General features: G+C 44.0%; 1 protein-coding gene across 1 annotated transcript in view; it reads left to right on the top strand.

The window, feature by feature from the left end:
• Nucleotides 1-19174, top strand: part of DNAH14 (dynein axonemal heavy chain 14) — a 472613-nt gene that overhangs the window by 176453 nt on the left and 276986 nt on the right. The window contains exons 34-36 of the mRNA XM_061626120.1: nt 13619-13764; nt 14398-14466; nt 16617-16803. Of these exons, the coding sequence (XP_061482104.1) occupies nt 13619-13764; nt 14398-14466; nt 16617-16803 (402 nt within the window). The remainder of the gene's footprint in view (nt 1-13618; nt 13765-14397; nt 14467-16616; nt 16804-19174) is intronic.

Here is a 19174-nt window from a genome sequence, read left to right as displayed (position 1 = left end):
GCAGTTCAGAGTGATAGGCGATTAGTCCTAAAAAATTAACCCTCCCCAGAAGTCCCAAAGGCCCGTCTGAAGAGCCAGGTCTTCAAGGCTTTGCGGAATACGTTCAGGGAAGGGGCATGCCGAAGATCATACGGGAGGGAGTTCCAGAGAGTGGGGGCCGCCACTGAAAATGCCCTCTCCCTAGTCCCCACCAACCTAGCTGTTTTAGTTGGTGAGACTGGGAGAAGGCCCTGAGTGGCTGATCTTGTCAGGCGGCATAATTGGTGGCGCTGGAGGCGCTCCATCAGGTAAACTGGGCCGAAACCGTGTAGGGATTTAAAGGTTAATACCAACACCTTGAATTGAGCCCGGAAAACAACTGGAAGCTAGTGAAGATCGAACAACACTGGGGTGATATGTTTCCGGCGGTGACAATTTGTGAGTAGTCGAGCCGCAGCATTTTATCAGTTGTATAATTTCCGGACCGTTTTCAAGGGTAACCCTACGTAGAGCGCATTACAGTAGTCTAAACGAGAGGTGACCAGGGCATGTACTACCAGTGGGAGCTGATGAACAGGGAGGTAGGGTTGCAGCCTACGAATGAGGTGTAATTGATACCAAGCTGCCCGGCTCACTGCTAAAATCTGAGCCTCCATGGACAGCTTGGAATCAAGAACAATCCCAAGGCTGCGGACCTGGTCCTTTAGGGGCAGTCTCACCCCGTTGAACATCAGGTCAACATTTCCCAACCTTCCCCTGTCTCCCACAAGCAGCACCTCAGTCTTATCGGGATTTAACTTCAACCTGTTCCTTCCCATCCATCCACTCACAGATTCCAGACACTTGGACATGGTTTCCACAGCCAACTCTGGCGAAGATTTAAACGAGAGATAGAGCTGAGTGTCGTCCACATATTGGTGACACTGCAGCCCAAATCTCCTAATGATTGCCCCCAGCGGCTTCATATAGATATTAAATAGCATGGGAGAGAGGATAGAGCCCTGTGGCACACCACAATCGAGAGGCCAAGGGTCTGAAACCTCCTCCCCCAATGCTACCTGTTGATGCCTATCGGAGAGAAAGGAATGGAACCACTGCAATACAGTGCCTCCTATTCCCAATCCCTCCAGGCGATGTAGAAGGATACTGTGGTCAACAGTATCAAAAGCCGCTGAGAGATCGAGGAGGACAAGAAAGGTGAATTCTCCCCTATCTAATGCCCTCCTCATATCATCAACCAGAGCAACCAAGGCTGTTTCAGTTCCATGTCCAGTCCTGAAACCCGATTGGTATGGATCCAAATAATCCATTTCATCCAAGTGTGTTGACAACTGATTAGCCACCACTCGCTCAATGACCTTGCCCAAGAATGGTAAATTCGAAATTGGGCGAAAGTTATTCAAAACCTGGGGATCCAAGGAGGACTTCTTTAAGATGGGCTTTACAATTGCCTCCTTGAGGGCTAATGGCATTACACCCTCCTTCAAGGATGCATTGACCACCGCCTTGATCCCCTCGCCCAGTTTCTCTTTGCAGCTCACGAGGAGCCATGATGGACAAGGATCATTTAGACAGGTGGTAGGCTTCACAGTCAAGAGCACCTTGTACACATCCTCAGAAGGGAGAGGCTGAAATCGATCCCATTTGACTGGCTTGCAACTGGCCAACTCTGATTCATTCACTGCATCCACGGCGTACGGGATCGAGCTCCGTAAATGTTTGATTTTGTCAGCAAAGTGCTTTGCTAATTTGTCACAGGAGGCCTTGGACTGTTCCAAGGGTTCCTGAGCAACTGGACCGACCAGGCTTCGGACCACTTGGAACAACCTCCTGGGACAGCACTCTGCTGACGCAATAGAGGCAGCAAAGAACCTCTTCTTTTCTGCCTTTATTGCCACTTGGTAGGCAGTTACTGCTGCTCTAACCTGTGTCCGGACATCTTCGGAACGGGATTTCCGCCACTGGCGTTCTAGTCGTCTCACCACCTGTCTCAGATTTCGCAACCGAAATTTAAACAGTTTCATCCATCATCCATTAAGGTCTTTCTTTTTAATTAGAGGTAGTGTCTTTTTGCCTCCTTCCCTGATAATGTCTCTGTCATGAACTTGTATATTTTTAGGAAATATTTAAATAATATGCAATGTCATGGCTCAATGCAAAGAACTCTAGGAGTTACATCTTGACAGAAAACAGGCCTCGGGAAAGGCAAAAATGTTAAACTGCATTTACAGCTGAAGGCAGTTAGGGAGGCCTGAATAGAAACACCTGGTTATCTATGCTAATCGGTGAGAGCCTGGTGTTCAAGGCCGTGCAGGCCTGTGAAGGTTGAGAACACTGTTGGGAGTGGGGCCTGCAAGGCGCAGAAACATTGAGAAAGGATTACATCAGTAAACTCCTGATTCGTTGATTAATTCTGGACCGTTAGGTTTCTTTTCCTTAAGTACAGGGCTTGAGACCCATAGCCTTTGTTTCCTCAGAAAGGTTCTGAAAAGTTCCTTCTGAAAAGTTCCCTTGGATGATGCCTATGGGTATCCATCTTGCTGGTGGTTACCAAAACAGGGTTCCATTGCTTTGTATCTGATGTTATTCTCTTTGAGGAGAGATGAGATTACAACCAACTAGTTTGTAAGTAAGTAGATAGGTTAGTTAGGTTATTATTTTCTTGTTGTGTGAATGAATTCTCTTATGTGTACCTAAACCCCTGATTGGGTGTGTGGTTTTGAAGAATTGTTTTGCTGTTATATTTTAATGTGCACTTATATTTTGAATAAAGCTACTTCTATTTATCGTGGTGTGTTCATTGAGGGTAAGGGTGGTTCTGAATTCAGCACCTTGACCATTCAGCTACACAACTACCAAAGGGAAAAGGAGTTAAGCCTAATTCTAATTTGTGGGGTTTTACCAGAGGTTTCTTGACAAGGAGTGTAAGTTTGGCTCTTGTCTTATAGGACCTTGGTTTACCTATTTTCTGGGCTCAGAATTCCCCTAGCTCTGAGTTGAACCAGTGAAGGGGTGGTGGCAGCCTACTTTCTACCTTGCAGGGTTGGTGTTAGTTTGCACAGCCTTGGCAATGGGAATTTGGTGTTTGGGTTCCAGAACAATTGCCCTAAGGGTGGGAATTGGGTCTGAAGCATGGTCTCCGTGCCTTGAGGGGTCTGTGGTTCATGACAGTCTCCACTTCATAGTTCTTCTGGTTCTCTATCAGCTAGGTTTAAAGTCTCAAATCTGTTCCTTATTTGATCTTTAAATTCTTCTGGGATGTTATTTAAATTGTATTTTGGCATTATGATTGCTTTGTTGTTGTTCTTTAGCTTTACTCTGATTTTTGATATGATCAGTTCATGATCTGTACCGCAGTCTGCTCCTGGTCTTGTTTTCACAGAAAGTATGGAACTTCTCCATCTTCTCCTTGCAATTACATAATTGATTTGATTCCTGTATTGGCTATTTGGTGATGTCCACGTATACAATCATCTTTTTGGTTGCTAAACAAATGTGTTTATAAGAAACAAATTATTAGCTTCACAGAATTGAATAAGTCTCCCTCCTGCTTCATTTCTATCTCCTAAGCCCCATTTCCCCACAATTTCTAGTTCTTCTTTGTTCCCTACTTTTGCATTCCAGTCCCCATGATTAACAGCACACCCTGTTTTGGTGTGTGATCAATTTCTTCCTGTATTTCTGTGTAAAATCTCTCCATTTCCTCTTTATTCCATTTCCGTTTCTTCTTCTTCTGTGTTTGCCATTGGAGTATAGACTTGGATGATGGTTATGTTGATAGGTTTCCCGTTAAGTCTTATTGATATTACTCGCTCAGACCTTGTGTTATAGCTCCTAATTGCTTTTGCTACATCACTTCTCAATATTAGAGCAGCCCCATTTCTTCTTAATTTATCATTTCCTGCATAAAATATTTTGTAGTTGCCTGATTGAAAGTGTCCCCATTCCCATTCATTTTAATTCACTCACACCAAGTATTGTAATGTTGATACGTTCCATTTCTCTTTCTTGACCATTTCTAACTTTCCCTGCTTCATGCTTCTCACATTCCATGTTCCTATTGTGTATGTTGTACAACTCTGGTCTCTCCTTCCGCATCTGTGCACTTCAGCCTCTGGGCTTCCTTTTGGCTTTGACCCAGTTGTGTCATTAATCACAGTACTACTTGTACTTGTCCGTTGTTCTTCCCAAGTAACTCACTGAGTTCCATCTGACCTGGGGGTTTCATCTTCCAGCACTATCTCGTGTTACATTTTGGATAGTCTATTCATAGGGTTTTCATGGTAAAAGGTATTCAGAGGTGGTTTACCATTGCCTTTCTCTGAGTCTGAATGCATCCTAGTCTGGTGTCTCAGCTTTGACCATTCCGCCTTGGGTGCCCCTGCTAGGAGTCTAGCCTTTTGGTCTAGACTCCTGACAGCATTGCTCTCAGCTTCTTCCATACTCCTAAATCCCCTCACCATGTGAAGGTGTGCATCCTAGAAGGGGGCAGCATTTTGTATTAGTTGCAATTTCTGGACCGTCTTCAAGGGCAGACCCATGTAGAACACATTACAGTACTCCAGCCTGGAGGTTACCACAGCATGAGTAACCATGGCCAGGCTAACCCTATGCAGAAATGGTTGTAACTGGTGTTGTATATAAAACACAGGTATAATTAGACTTGTATTGTAGTGTGCTGTAGGACACAGATTAAAGAGAGAATTCACACATCAATGAATGAGATGCTAACTGAGATCTTGTCATTGTGATATATCTTTCCCACTCCACCTCACACATAGCATACACAATGAAACATGGTAGTATAAGAATCAACCTAGCCGTATGTGGATTTTGAGTTTAATTTATTTTACTTTACTGTCATAAAGAAAGATTAGATCATTACATCTAATGTGAATGGCTGTTTAGAAAATGCAGGATTCTTGATAGACAAAAGGCCAAAGTTGATGTTATATCCAGATGTGCCTAACAGTATTCTGAAGCCATTTTCAAATGGAAATGCCACTTCCGGGTGAGCAACTGAGATTCAAAGAAGTGAGAGAAGGAAGGGCTTCTTAACTCTTTCCCACTGATTTTTAAAGGCATTTGTTTATGTGTGTACCTTCTACTTGAGTTCTAGATGTGTGCACGCCCACATTTGGAATTCTGCAGTGAGAAAAGAATTAGGTGGAGAAAAGATAAGTTCTCAGATCCCACTCAGCCCTCTGGAAGTAGTTTTTTTTTATGGCTGTTGGTAAACATCACAGACATCTGTATTTAATCTCTACTCTAGCCCTGAATGCTTGATTGAAACTTCAGGATAATTTGGAGATAAGCTTGATGGGGAGCGAGGGTGAGAAAGAGAATGCTACATCATGCATTCCTTGCCAAGAAGTCAATATCATGGTAGTGATACATCATTGCCTTTTCTGGATATTGGGAGAATTTGCTGTAAAAATTACTTGGGCATACTTATTTTATGTTTTCTTTTTCTTCTTGGCTAACAAGAAAGTCCAGTTATGCCCAAGTCCAAATAATGTTAATGGAACTTACAGTACAACATTATATATAGTTGCCACACTGCCAATTACACTGGTTGCCAATTAGCTACTGGGCTAAGTTCAAGGTGCTGGTTTTGGTGCATACCACCTGATACAGCTTGGGACCAATATACCTGAAGGATCATTTCACCCCTTATATACCCAGTCAATCACTGCACTCTGCAGGTGAGGGCCATCTTACAGGAAATCCTTTCCTTACAATATAGGAATCGGGCCTTTAGTGTTGTGGTACCTATCCTTTGGAGTTCCCTCTGTGATGTCCCTGTATCTTAATATCTGTAAATATGGTAAGTGCAGGTTTATTAAGTGATATATGGTAAGTGACTGAGTGAGAGGGGGGAGTACATGGGTTAGAATGCTGGAGAATGTTGGATGATTACTGGCTGAGTGTTTGAATGGCTGAAGGTATAAATGAGAGGATGACAGTAGAGTTGGGGGGAGTTGCTGGGGCGTTGTTGAGAGGAGTGATTGGCAGAGTTCTGAGGGAGGTTTGGATTATATTTGGCTGGTATTTAGGCAGAATATATAAGACTGGAAACATAAAGAGTGACACTATATGAAACCATATGCTTGTTGAACATTCCTAAAGTAATCTTGTTCTTTCCTGGTGTTATCAAATAAATACTTCTATTGGTTTACCAAAAGCCTGATCTTTGGCTGGGGATACACAGACCAGAAGGGAGGGCAGGGTAATTACCAAGACTGAAGGGAAACTGTATCAAATAAATGGTGGCAGCGGTGAAGGGAGATATTGTAACATCGTCAAGTATCCAGAGCAACCCAGGATTGTATGCTTTATAGACAAAGATACAAGGGGGTTTGTGGACTGCAAGAGCACTCAGACACATAGTAACAAGAAGCCAGAAGGAGACTAAAGGCGAAGTCTCAGGCAGTATTGTTTACAGGAAGTGGCTGGTAGTGCTGCCTAGCAGTGGGGTCTTGCAAGATCTGTGCTAGGGCGAGCTAGAGAAAAATAAAAACTATGTTTCTCCCTGGTGGTAGCCACAGGTGGGATCATCACAGGTGGTGCCAGGGTGGGATTGTCACACCCTCCTCTTAAATATTAGACAGGTGCCATATCTGTTGTGTTTTCGAGCCCTGCCACGCCCTTTCTGTTCCAACAAGCCTTTTAAGCAGAGATCTTTCCCAGCCAGCTTCTGTATTGGAATTGTTTTTAAGGTGTTTAAAAGATGATCATCATCATCATCATCCTGCCCTTCCTCCCAGTAAGAACCCAGGGCAGCAAACAAAAACACTAAAACACTGCAAAACATCATAAAAACAGACATTAAAATATATTAAAATAAAACATCTTTAAAAACATCTTTTTAAAAAAGCTTTAAAAACATCTTAAAAAGCAAGACTGGGATAAGGCCTCTACTTAAAAGGCTTGTTGAAAGAGGAAGGTCTTCAGTAGGCTCTGAAAAGGTAACAGAGAAGGTGCCTGTCTAATATTTAAGGGGAGGGAATTCCAAAGGGTAGGTGCCACTACACTAAAGGTCCACTTCCTATGTTGTGTGGAATGGACCTCCTCATAAGATGGTATCTGCAGGAGGCCCTCACCTGCAGAGCATAGTGATCGACTGAGTATATAAGAGGTAAGACAATCTTTCAGGTATCCTGGTCCCAAGCTGTATAGGGCTTTGTACATCAAAACCAGAACCTTGAATTTAGCCCGGTAGCTAATGGGCAGCCAGTGCAATTCTTTCAGCAGCAGAGTGCCATGTTGGAGATACCCTGTCCCAGCGAACAGTTGTGCCACTGCATTTTGCACCAGTTGCAGCTTCTGGCCCAACCTCAAGGGCAGCCCCACATAGAACACATTACAGTAATCCAACCTGGAGATTACCAGTGCATGGACAACAGTGCTCAGACTATCCCAGTCCAGAAACAGCTGCAGCTGTCTTACCAGCCGAAGCTGGTAAAAGGCACTCCTAACCACTGAGGTCTCCTGGGCCTCTAGTGACAAAGATAGATCTTGGAGCACCCCCAGAATATGGTCCTGTTCTTTCAGAGGGAGTACAACCCCATCCAAAGCAGGCAACTGACCAATTCTCACTGTTTATTACATGTTTGCCTCTCTGGGCTCCTTTGGGGGGAAGGGTGATATATAAATTAAATAAAATTTAAAAAATAAGCACTGGAAAACAGTAGTCCATAAAAATAACAGCAAAATGTTGTAGTTTAATTAAATACTGTCACTATACCAGGAGACCTCTAGAAAGGTCAGGCTGTTCTAGGTGGGAAAACAACAAACACAAAAGACTTGCCTGGAAGGCGCAGCCCCTTGATTAGATTAAAAGCAGCCAAAAGCTTAAACAGCCCCGCCCCTCGCTCAGGAAGGAAGGAAGCCTGAGAGAATACTAAAGAGTTAAGCCCCAGCTGATAGCCATCACCCTCAAGTAACACATCATTGGCTGGCAGCAGTAGCTGGGAGGAACCAGCCACACATATAAAGTCAGAGCACCCTAGCGAGGGAGCCTGCTCCATGAGCTAGAGGGAGCCCCAGCTGACAAAGCGTCAAGGCGAGTTAAGCAGCAGAGCGAGTTCGGCAGCAGGGCGAGGAGGCCAGGGCCCCCCACTCTGCCCGTCTGTTCCCTGACCTCAACTAAACCGCAGTCTCCAACCCATTGACGTAATAAACCTTAAACAAAACTATGCAGGTAAGAAGCCAGCAGGGGTGTGGGGGCTTTCCAGTGTTTGGCACCGCCTGCATCATGTACGACTATCTGCCTGTTGGACAGAAGTCGTGGGTATGCTCTCGGTGCAATGAGCTCCTGGCTCTCCGGGAACGACTTCATTTCCTTGAGGCCAAGGTGGCGGACCTGGAAAAGCTGAGAGAGGCAGAGATGTGTGTGGAGGAGGCCTTCAGGGACGTTATAGCTGTGTCCCACTCCAACGATGATAGCTCTCCTGCTATCATGGACAACGATGGTCTCGGGGCAGGAGAGCATCCAGCTGAGGAAGAGGGAAACGATCCCTTAGAAGGGACCCATTCCTTGGGGGATGAGCAGCTATCCTCTCGTGCCGAGGATATATCTCTGGGGGGTGGAGGGATCCTTGTAGTGGGTGATTCGATCATTAGGAACATAGACAGTGGGGTGTGTGATGGGCGTGTAGACCGCAAGGTGTTTTGCCTGCCTGGTGCGAAGGTTGCGGATATCGCCCGTCGTTTAGATAGTTTGGTAGACAGTGCTGGGAAGGAGTCAGTGGTCGTGGTGCACGTTGGCACCAACGACATGGGGAAATGCAGCCGTGAGGTCCTGGAAGCAAAATTTAGGTTGCTAGGTAGGATGCTGAAAGCCAGGACCTCCAAGGTGGCTTTCTCTGAAATGCTACCAGTTCCACACGCAGGACCAGCCAGACAGGCCCAGCTTCGCAGTCTCAATGCGTGGATGAGACGATGGTGTCGGGTGGAAGGGTTTGGATTTGTTAGGCACTGGGGAACATTCTGGGACAAGCCGGGCCTGTACAAAAGGGACGGGCTCCACTTGAACCAGAATGGAACCAGACTGCTGGCACTTAAAATTAAAAAGGTAGCAGAGCAGCTTTTAAACTGTCTGAGGGGGGAAACCCGACAGGAGCTGAGAAAGGTCCGGTTCGGAATAAACCTCCCCCCTGGGATAAAAACCAAAGAAATGATGAAATTTTAAAAGGGGTAGGCCTAGAAGTAGGCATTGTGAGAGCAGGGGCACAGGATATAAATTCAGAAGAGCAAAATTACCACAGGCCTAACCACAAGTACCAAAGACACTTGAAGAGAGACACTGCTTACAAGTGCCTGTACGCTAATGCTAGGAGCCTCCGAACCAAGATGGGAGAACTGGAGTGCTTGGTCTTAGAGAAGAGCATTGATATAGTGAGCATAACCGAGACCTGGTGGAATGGAGAAAACCAGTGGGATATGGTTATCCCTGGATATAAACTATATCGGAAGGACAGGGAAGGACGTATTGGTGGCGGAGTCGCTCTATACGTGAAAGAAGGCATTGAATCCAGCAAGCTCGAAACCCCAAAAGAGGCAGACTCCTCCACAGAATCGTTGTGAGTGGTGATACCATGCCCCAGGAGGGACTTAATACTGGGAACGATCTATCGTACCCCTGATCAAAATGCTCAGGGAGACCTTGAGATGAGATATGAAATTGAGGAAGCATCCAAACTAGGAAATGTGGTAGTAATGGGTGACTTCAACTACCCGGACATAGACTGGCTGCATATGTGTTCCAGTCATGACAAAGAAGCAAAGTTTCTAGATATTCTAAATGACTATTCCCTAGACCAGTTGGTCATGGAACCGACCAGAGGGACGGCAACCCTGGACTTAATCCTCAGTGGGGACCGGGACCTGGTGCGAGATGTAAGTGTTGTTGAACCGATTGGGAGCAGTGACCACAGTGCTATTAAATTAAACATACATGTAACTGGCCAATTGCCAAGAAAATCCAACACGGTCACATTTGACTTCAAAAGAGGAAACTTCACAAAAATGAGGGGATTGGTAAAAAGAAAGCTGAAAAACAAAGTCCAGAGGGTCACATCACTCGAAAAGGCTTGGAAGTTGTTTAAAAACACTATATTAGAAGCTCAACTGGAGTGCATACCGCAGATCAGAAAAGGTACTGCCAGGGCCAAGAAGATGCCAGCATGGTTAACGAGCAAAGTCAAGGAAGCTGTTAGAGGCAAAAAGTCTTCCTTCAGAAAATGGAAGTCTTGTCCGAATGAAGAAAATAAAAAAGAACACAAACTCTGGCAAAAGAAATGCAAGAAGACAATAAGGGATGCTAAAAAAGAATTTGAGGAGCACATTGCTAAGAACATAAAAACCAACAACAAAAAATTTTATAAATACATTCAAAGCAGGAGACCATCTAGGGAGACAATTGGACCCTTGGATGATAAGGGAGTCAAAGGTGTACTAAAGAACGATAAGGAGATTGCAGAGAAGCTAAATAATTTCTTTGCATCTGTCTTCACAGTGGAAGATATAGGGCAGATCCCTGAACCTGAACTAACATTTGCAGGAAGGGATTCTGAGGAACTGAGACAAATAGTGGTAACGAGAGAGGAAGTTCTAAGCTTAATGGACAATATAAAAACTGACAAATCACCGGGCCCGGATGGCATCCACCCGAGAGTTCTCAAAGAACTCAAAGGTGAAATTGCTGATCTGCTAACTAAAATATGTAACTTGTCCCTTGGGTCCTCCTCCGTGCCTGAGGACTGGAAAGTGGCAAATGTAACGCCAATCTTCAAAAAGGGATCCAGAGGGGATCCCAGAAATTACAGGCCAGTTAGCTTAACTTCTGTCCCTGGAAAACTGGTAGAAAGTATTATTAAAGCTAGATTAACTAAGCACATAGAACAAGCCTTGCTGAAGCAGAGCCAGCATGGCTTCTGCAAGGGAAAGTCCTGTCTCAGTAACCTATTAGAATTCTTTGAGAGTGTCAACAAGCATATAGATAGAGGTGATCCAGTGGACATAGTGTACTTAGACTTTCAAAAAGCGTTTGACAAGGTACCTCACCAAAGGCTTCTGAGGAAGCTTAGCAGTCATGGAATAAGAGGAGAGGTCCTCTTGTGGATAAGGAATTGGTTAAGAAGCAGAAAGCAGAGAGTAGGAATAAAGGGACAGTTCTCCCAATGGAGGGCTGTAGAAAGTGGAGTCCCTCAAGGATCGGTATTGGGACCTGTACTTTTCAACTTGTTCATTAATGACCTAGAATTAGGAGTGAGCAGTGAAGTGGCCAAGTTTGCTGACGACACTAAATTGTTCAGGGTTGTTAAAACAAAAAGGGATTGCGAAGAGCTCCAAAAAGACCTCTCCAAACTGAGTGAATGGGCGGAAAAATGGCAAATGCAATTCAATATAAACAAGTGTAAAATTATGCATATTGGAGCAAACAATCTTAATTTCACATATACGCTCATGGGGTCTGAACTGGCGGTGACCGACCAGAAGAGAGACCTCGGGGTTGTAGTGGACAGCACGATGAAAATGTCGACCCAGTGTGCGGCAGCTGTGAAAAAAGGCAAATTCCATGCTAGCGATAATTAGGAAAGGTATTGAAAATAAAACAGCCGATATCATAATGCCGTTGTATAAATCTATGGTGCGGCCGCATTTGGAATACTGTGTACAGTTCTGGTCGCCTCATCTCAAAAAGGATATTATAGAATTGGAAAAGGTTCAGAAGAGGGCAACCAGAATGATCAAGGGGATGGAGCGACTCCCTTACGAGGAAAGGTTGCAGCATTTGGGGCTTTTTAGTTTAGAGAAAAGGCGGGTCAGAGGAGACATGATAGAAGTGTATAAAATTATGCATGGCATTGAGAAAGTGGATAGAGAAAAGTTCTTCTCCCTCTCTCATAATACTAGAACTCGTGGACATTCAAAGAAGCTGAATGTTGGAAGATTCAGGACAGACAAAAGGAAGTACTTCTTTACTCAGCGCATAGTTAAACTATGGAATTTGCTCCCACAAGATGCAGTAATGGCCACCAGCTTGGATGGCTTTAAAAGAAGATTAGACAAATTCATGGAGGACAGAGCTATCAATGGCTACTAGCCATGATGGCTGTGTTGTGCCACCCTAGTCAGAGGCAGCATGCTTCTGAAAACCAGTTGCCGGAAGCCTCAGGAGGGGAGAGTGTTCTTGCACTCGGGTCCTGCTTGCGGGCTTCCCCCAGGCACCTGGTTGGCCACTGTGAGAACAGGATGCTGGACTAGATGGGCCACTGGCCTGATCCAGCAGGCTCTTCTTATGTTCTTATGTTCTTATGTTAGGAGTGCCTTTTACCAGCTTCGGCTGGTAAGACAGCTGCAGCTGTTTCTGGACTGGGATAGTCTGAGCACTGTTGTCCATGCACTGGTAATCTCCAGGTTGGATTACTGTAATGTGTTCTATGTGGGGCTGCCCTTGAGATTGGTCCAGAAGCTGCAACTGGTGCAAAATGCAGTGGCACAACTGTTCGCTGGGACAGGGTTTCAACGCGGCTGCCAGATTGTTAACAAGGACCAAGCGGTCCGAGCACATAACACCTGTTCTGGCTCGCTTGCACTGGCTACCAATATGCTTCCGGGCCAGATTCAGAGTGTTGGTATTAACCTATAAAGCCTTATACGGCAAGGGACCACGATACCTGTTGGAACGCCTCTCCCGTTACGAACCGGCCCGTACACTACATTCTGCTACGAAGGCCCTCCTCCGAGTTCCGACTCATAGAGAGGCCCGGAGGGTGGTGACAAGATCTAGGGCCTTCTCAGTGGTGGCCCCCGAACTGTGGAACAGTCTGCCCAAGGAGGTGCGCCTGGCGCTGACATTGTTATCCTTTTGGCACCAGGTTAAAACCTTCCTCTTTTCCAAAGCATTTTAATTTAAGTTAACCTGATTTTCATATCTGTTGTACTGATTTTAGATTGTTCTTATTTTATATGTTCTTATTGTATTATATTGTGTATTTTATTGTATTCTCTGTGTTTACCGCCCAGAGAGCTATTGCTAGTCGGGCGGTATAAAAGTCTAATAAATAATAATAATAATAATAATAATAATAATAGGTTAAAGTCTGTTGCCTTTTCAGTACCTATTGAAGACCTTCCTTTTCCAGCTTGCCTTTTTATTAGAGATGTTTCCCAATGTCCATCTGTATTGGAATTTTATAAAAATATGTTTTAAAGGTGTTTTAATTGTTTTATCTCTTGTTGTTTGATGCCCTGGATTCCTTTGGTAGGAGAAGTGGGTTGTTGTTGTTGTTGTTGTTATAACAAAAGTAAGCCCCATTCCTTAGGACTTATAATCCCTAGTAAGTGTGCATAGGGATACAACAGCAATCATTTAAATGTGCAATTCAGTTTTCAGTGGATCAAAGTATACCAACATTGTTTTTATTCTTTTAACTGAGATAGATGTTATGTTTTAAAATTGATTTACATAAACAAAAAATAAAACAAAATTATAGCAATAACTAAGATCTTGTTATTGATAAATGAATTAAAACATCTGAGAAGGCATCTGAGTTCATTAAGTTTCATTTTCATGAATAAGTCCTCATTTTGGTTGCTCAGAATCTTATGAAAATCTTTCTATATTTTTAAGGTTATGGGGAAATTATTCTGTGGCCTAGTTCAGTCTGGAACATGGTGTTGTTTTGATGAATTCAACAGGATTGATGTAGAAGTCCTTTCAACAATTGCATCGCAGATTCAGGCTATCAAGGCAGCTAAAGATAGCTTCACTGTCAGGTATTCATATGAAGCCACTCAAATCCTTGACAAGTCGCAATACTTAAGGCAGTGGCGGCTGGTGGCTCCATGTCAGTGGGGCAGCAGTGAAATCTGCTTGGGCTTTTAGTTTGAATGTTTGAGGAGCTGTCCAAGGTGCTGAACCTATTTTTGGAAAGAGGTAACACTCCATGCATATTCCATTGCCCCACTGACATGGAGCTACCAGCCCCCACAGCCTTAAAGCCAGATTACTAACTAGGAGGAATTCCTTAGTACAGAATGACCTCCTATGAAAAACAAGGGCATAGCCAGCTGTACATTATTTGTACTGTAGGAAGAGTGCTACTGACCATAGGCATCTGTTTGGCCACTGTGAGAACAGAATACTGAACCAGAAGGACCTTTGGTTTGATTTAGCAACGCTCTCTGTATATTCTTATATGTTGTCTGTATAGCCCTAGGGAGAATCTCTTAGTTTTTAAGACTGTGTTTGAAGATGTGAAGAGATTTTCTTTCTTTTTAACATCAATATTGAAACAATGTATATTTGTGTTAACCCTATTAGTATACTAGGATATGATAGTAGCTTTAATAATCCTATCAATTTTCTGACTTCAGAAAAAAAAATAACCAGTCTAATGTTTGCCATAGATTTGTACTGGAAGGAAAAGAAATTCGGCTGAAACCATTTTGTGCAATTTTTATCACCTTGAATCCTGGGTAAGTGAATACAATAGGTGTTCTTCAAAAATATTGCAAGATATCAAAAATATTGAACATATCAAATTGCCTTATATAAAGTCAGACAATTAGTCTATCTAGCTCAGCACTGTCAAGGCTGTCTGTCAGCAATTCTCCAAGATTTCAGACAGGAGTATTTTGCAGACGTACTTGGAGATGCCAAGGATTGAACCTGAACCTTTCTACATCAACTGTGAGGAATCTTGGGCTCATAGGCCTAATTAAGCCCAGCAGGGATCCTAGAGTGGCATCCAGTGCACTTATTTTAACACAATGATTTATGCTTGCACAACAGAACATTTCCTGCTGTGGAGGAGGAGATCTGTGCATGGGTTATCCCACCCACTTGCTCCACTGTGCAGGAAGGTGCAAACGGGCAGAGCTCACCCGAGTGGGATAGGTGACCTGTCCTCCATTCTCTTTCTGCCCACCTTCACTGCAGGACATTCACATAGCTCTGTTTGCCATTGCAAGTGCTGCCAATGTATTTTGCAGTCTTAGGTCCTTCCTTTATTACTAAAAACAATTCTATTTTTCGTTGGGCTCAGGAGTTCATTTTGCCATTGTCCTGTCCTAAGCCAAAGTCTCCTAAGGAGGAGTGGCACACACTGAAAGTTCAGTAAGTTTTGTGGATCTACATCAAGCACACAGAATAATTTCATCAATCTGACACTTTCATTGGCAGGTGTTATTGGCGATGCTTTCCAGATGGATCAAGGCTTGCATTGCCATGAGCTAAGAAGACGCTGCTCTTGCTGTTCCTGGGGGAATCCCATTCCACCAGAAGATCCACCACCTCTGCCACCTTTGGAACCAGGGCTCCCATGAGAGATATCTGTAGGGCAGCTACCTGGTCCTAAGTGTCCACTTTTGTGAGACATTACAGTCTGGATACATACGCATCCGCTGAAGCATCTTTTGGCAGAGGTGTGTTAACAGCAGGTGGTCAAGTCCTCCGATGCAGCAGTGCCCGCACAGCTGGGTACTGCTGTTGTATATCCCATTCATGGATCCTCTCCACCACTGCAGGAAAATATAATGTTGGATTTTGCATGATAAGTTCATTTTCTGCAGGGGCAGAAGGGATCCAACCCACCCAGTGGAGGTTTATTGCTGCTGTGGTGAGGATAGTTTTTCTTTTATGGCTGTTCTTCTTTCCTACTGTTATTGGTCCTCTCTGAAGGGCAGTTCAGAGTTCATTTTTTCTTCTGAGTTGCCATGCTTGGTAGCTGTTTTCAGCTTCCACTTTTGGCATCAGGAAATTTAGGAGAGGTTGCTTATTCTACTAAAGTGAGCTCTGCTCATTTGCATTTTTCTGCACATTGAAGTGAGTGGGTGGGACAATCCATTCATCCATGTATCACGTTATGCCCAATGTTTGATCTTCTCCATCCTCCCCCCACATATGCCTTGCTTCCTCCCCAAATCTTCTCTGGAGGTTTGAGGGCTCCACCACAACAGATTAAGGAGGTGCTCAGGGGAGGAGTGGAGAGGAAAATACTGTTGTGCAAACAAATCTGTGCACTAATGGAACAAGTTACTCAGCAGTACATTTGATGCAAGTTCTAATTTAGCCTGCAAGGCCATTTCCCCTGAACCCATGCACACCTGAAGTCATATCCCTGTTCCTGGTGTATATGAGGCAAAATTACATTCAAAAAATTGTTTATTAGAAGAAATTCACACTAAAATGCTGATGAATTTGCATGAGGTCTTAGAAAAATTACAAACTGATTTTGAAATGTAGAGATTAGAAAAATGAAAAACTGAAAGAAACCAAAATGGAAAGATTCACCCATCCCTATCTCTGTCACTGAGCTATAGCTCGATCTCCAGAATGATGTTATAAACTATTTTGCTTAACATTTCTTGTATATATAACTAGATATTTTTAGAAAATTGGACTGTTAACTTCTTTTTAAAAACCCAATAATCTTCACAATAGATTTCCTATAATGGTAGGGATCCATGTAACTATCTCTCAGAGGTTTATTGTAGAGTTACTCTCCTTTTTCCATATGCAGTATTATGGCTCTCTTGTAAGTTGTTTTGTTTTTTGTTGGAAATATCTAAGTGTTCCCAATTTATAATGGCAAAATAGACATGATGACTTTCCCTTTCCTTTTAAGATACAAAGGTCGTGTAGAACTCCCAGACAACTTAAAATCATTATTTCGCCCTGTTTCAATGATGGTACCAGATTATGAACTCATTGCTGAAATAATGCTGTTTTCAGAAGGCTTCAAAACGGCAAAATCACTCTCAGGGAAGATAGTAAATCTTTATCACCATTCTAGCAAGCAGCTGTCACAGCAGGTAAAATACAACAAATGAGGGGAGAGAGAGAGATTTGGCTTTGGGATGCAGGTGGAGTAAAGCAACACTGTAAGGTGTCCCGCACACTAATGGCATGGGTACAAAGAATAATAATGAATGTAAGTGGCTCCAAATATCCACTTACCTTATCCATGAAATTTCAGGGCTCATTATATACAGGCTTCTCACTGTAGCAGATGATGCTAATGGCAAAGGCTACAGAGCCAAATATCCAGGCCCCAAAATGCTGGCTCAAAGAAGATGATCAACAGCAGTCTCAAAAACTAAAGGAGGGACATGCTCAGAGGAAGAAATCCCATCTTCTCTTGGGATGATAATCTATCAAGCGGGTATCTTGTGATGCCAAGCATCCACAGGCAGGAATTGCAGCAAACTCTTGGGAATTAGGTTGCCTTGGTCATGTGCCCTCCCCTGTCCTTTCCTGCCTCACCCTCCAAGCGGCTACCTTTTTTCCTTGCTCTGAAACTTTCTTGCCTTGGTCTGTTTTTCCCCGCATTAATCCTGTGTGGGTGAGTGTTTTTCCTGTGTTGACACTGCAAGGGTGTGTGTTCTATCCTCTTTTATTCCATTTCTCTTTCTCCCTCACTCCGCCCCTCATGGTGCCAAGGTATGTATGTATGTATTTATTTATTTATTACATTTGTATACCGTGCCTGGGGTCTTTTTCTGTCATATTTTTCTGCTTGTCTCTTACCTCCTCTGCACCCCAAGAAAGCATGTGTGCATGAATAGAGAGCCATGGGAGCTGCACCTTTGCACAATCCAAGCAGCCAGCCAGCAGACTCTCCGGACCAGAACCCTGTGGCAGCAGCTTGAGGTCATGGCAACATGTGTCTCAATCAGAGCAGCAGCTTCTCCCCAAAAAGCTGGCCCCATCAGCTGTGGCAGAGGGTGGGCCACCTCCACAGAAGGTACTAAAAAAATCCAAGAACAGGTTCTTTCCTCTATCAGCCACACGGCGTACATCAAAAAGGTGGCCACCATTGCTGGTGTGACTGTTGCTATGGCAGCTGTGCAGACAGCCTCCATTTTAAACCTGCCCCCTCCCTCATCAACAGCAGTGCGCACTAAACAGAAAATAGCTGTTGTTTTGGCTCCAGCAGTTTCCATGACTTCTAAATGGGCAGCTGCCATTTTTAATATGGCGAAGTGGCGCCAATATTACCACCCTCAGTCATAAAATCAGCTAAACCATAGGGCCCCAAAATCCATGCTATTCTCTTGCTGCCATATTCATGATCCACTGTCTGATGATGAGGCAGCTCCAGCCCCTAGCCTTGTTATGCTATTTGAGTCACCTACAGCATCCTTTGAGGAGGACTTTCAAGGATTTGTGGATCATGGGGGGATTCAGCAACATCAGGCTGCTGCACTGCAATCAGCCATGGTCCAGCCTGCGGGGCAGGTTGCTTCTATTGACAGCTGTTCAATATGGTGGCTCAGGCCAAGTGGGATGCTCCTGTCAAGACAAGCCCTCATATAGACTTGTGGGGTACTTTTGGGCCCCTGGTGCACTTTTCATTGTGTAATTTACACATAAGTTGATTTTAAGGGATGTTCTTCTAGGATATTGTCACAAATTTTAATGTGTACAATGTCCCCAAATTTCAGCCAGTTACCAATATCCCAGAAGTTGTGTTGTTTTCTTAATATGCATGGAGAAGGGGCCAACGTATATTGCTCAGGAAAATTCTACCTCCTCTGAATAAGATTTTTTTGGCTCAAGGTGATCTTTGGCTCAAGGTGCATAAGCAGACTTGTGGTTACAAAAAAAAAAGGTCTCTGGGGGACAAAGTGACCCCATCCTTTCATCGAAAATGATTTTTTTTTTGGCTGGGTCTGTAAGAGGGCTAGACAGATGCCCATTCTTGCTAATAGTTTTTGCACCTTAGAGTCTGTGTTTATGGACTTGCAAAGTACCAGGCATGGATGGTCTCATCTCTACTCTAGAGTCCTGTTTGCTGTTCCCCAAAGATGGGGATGTGCAATTCAAAGATTCTTTGGAGTGTCTGCTCTTTGCAAGTCTCATGAGGCTGTGGCCCTATCCATCAGGGTGACTTGCACAGCTTCCTGTTGATTTGAAGCACAAGTGCTGACAATCCCTGGCAACCCTGCACTAGGATGACCAATGCTGTTTTTGTAGGTTTGCCCTTACCACTCCTCTTTTCAGTCCTTTTGCCTCAACTGTGCACCAGGGAGAGGGCAAGACTTCAGATTCAGCAGACAGTCCTACTCAGCACTTAGGAGGGAAATTTTCCTCAGCATCCTCAGAGTCAATGGTCATCAGTGGAGATGCACCACAGCATCAACTGGCTGGAACTCAGGGCATCCATGTTAGCCATTCAGGACT

Source organism: Rhineura floridana, chromosome 4 (genome assembly GCF_030035675.1).
Source record: "Rhineura floridana isolate rRhiFlo1 chromosome 4, rRhiFlo1.hap2, whole genome shotgun sequence".
Lineage (NCBI taxonomy): Eukaryota > Metazoa > Chordata > Lepidosauria > Squamata > Rhineuridae > Rhineura > Rhineura floridana.
The sequence above is the reverse complement of the archived record's forward strand: the minus strand, read 5'-3'. Positions and strand labels throughout refer to the sequence as shown.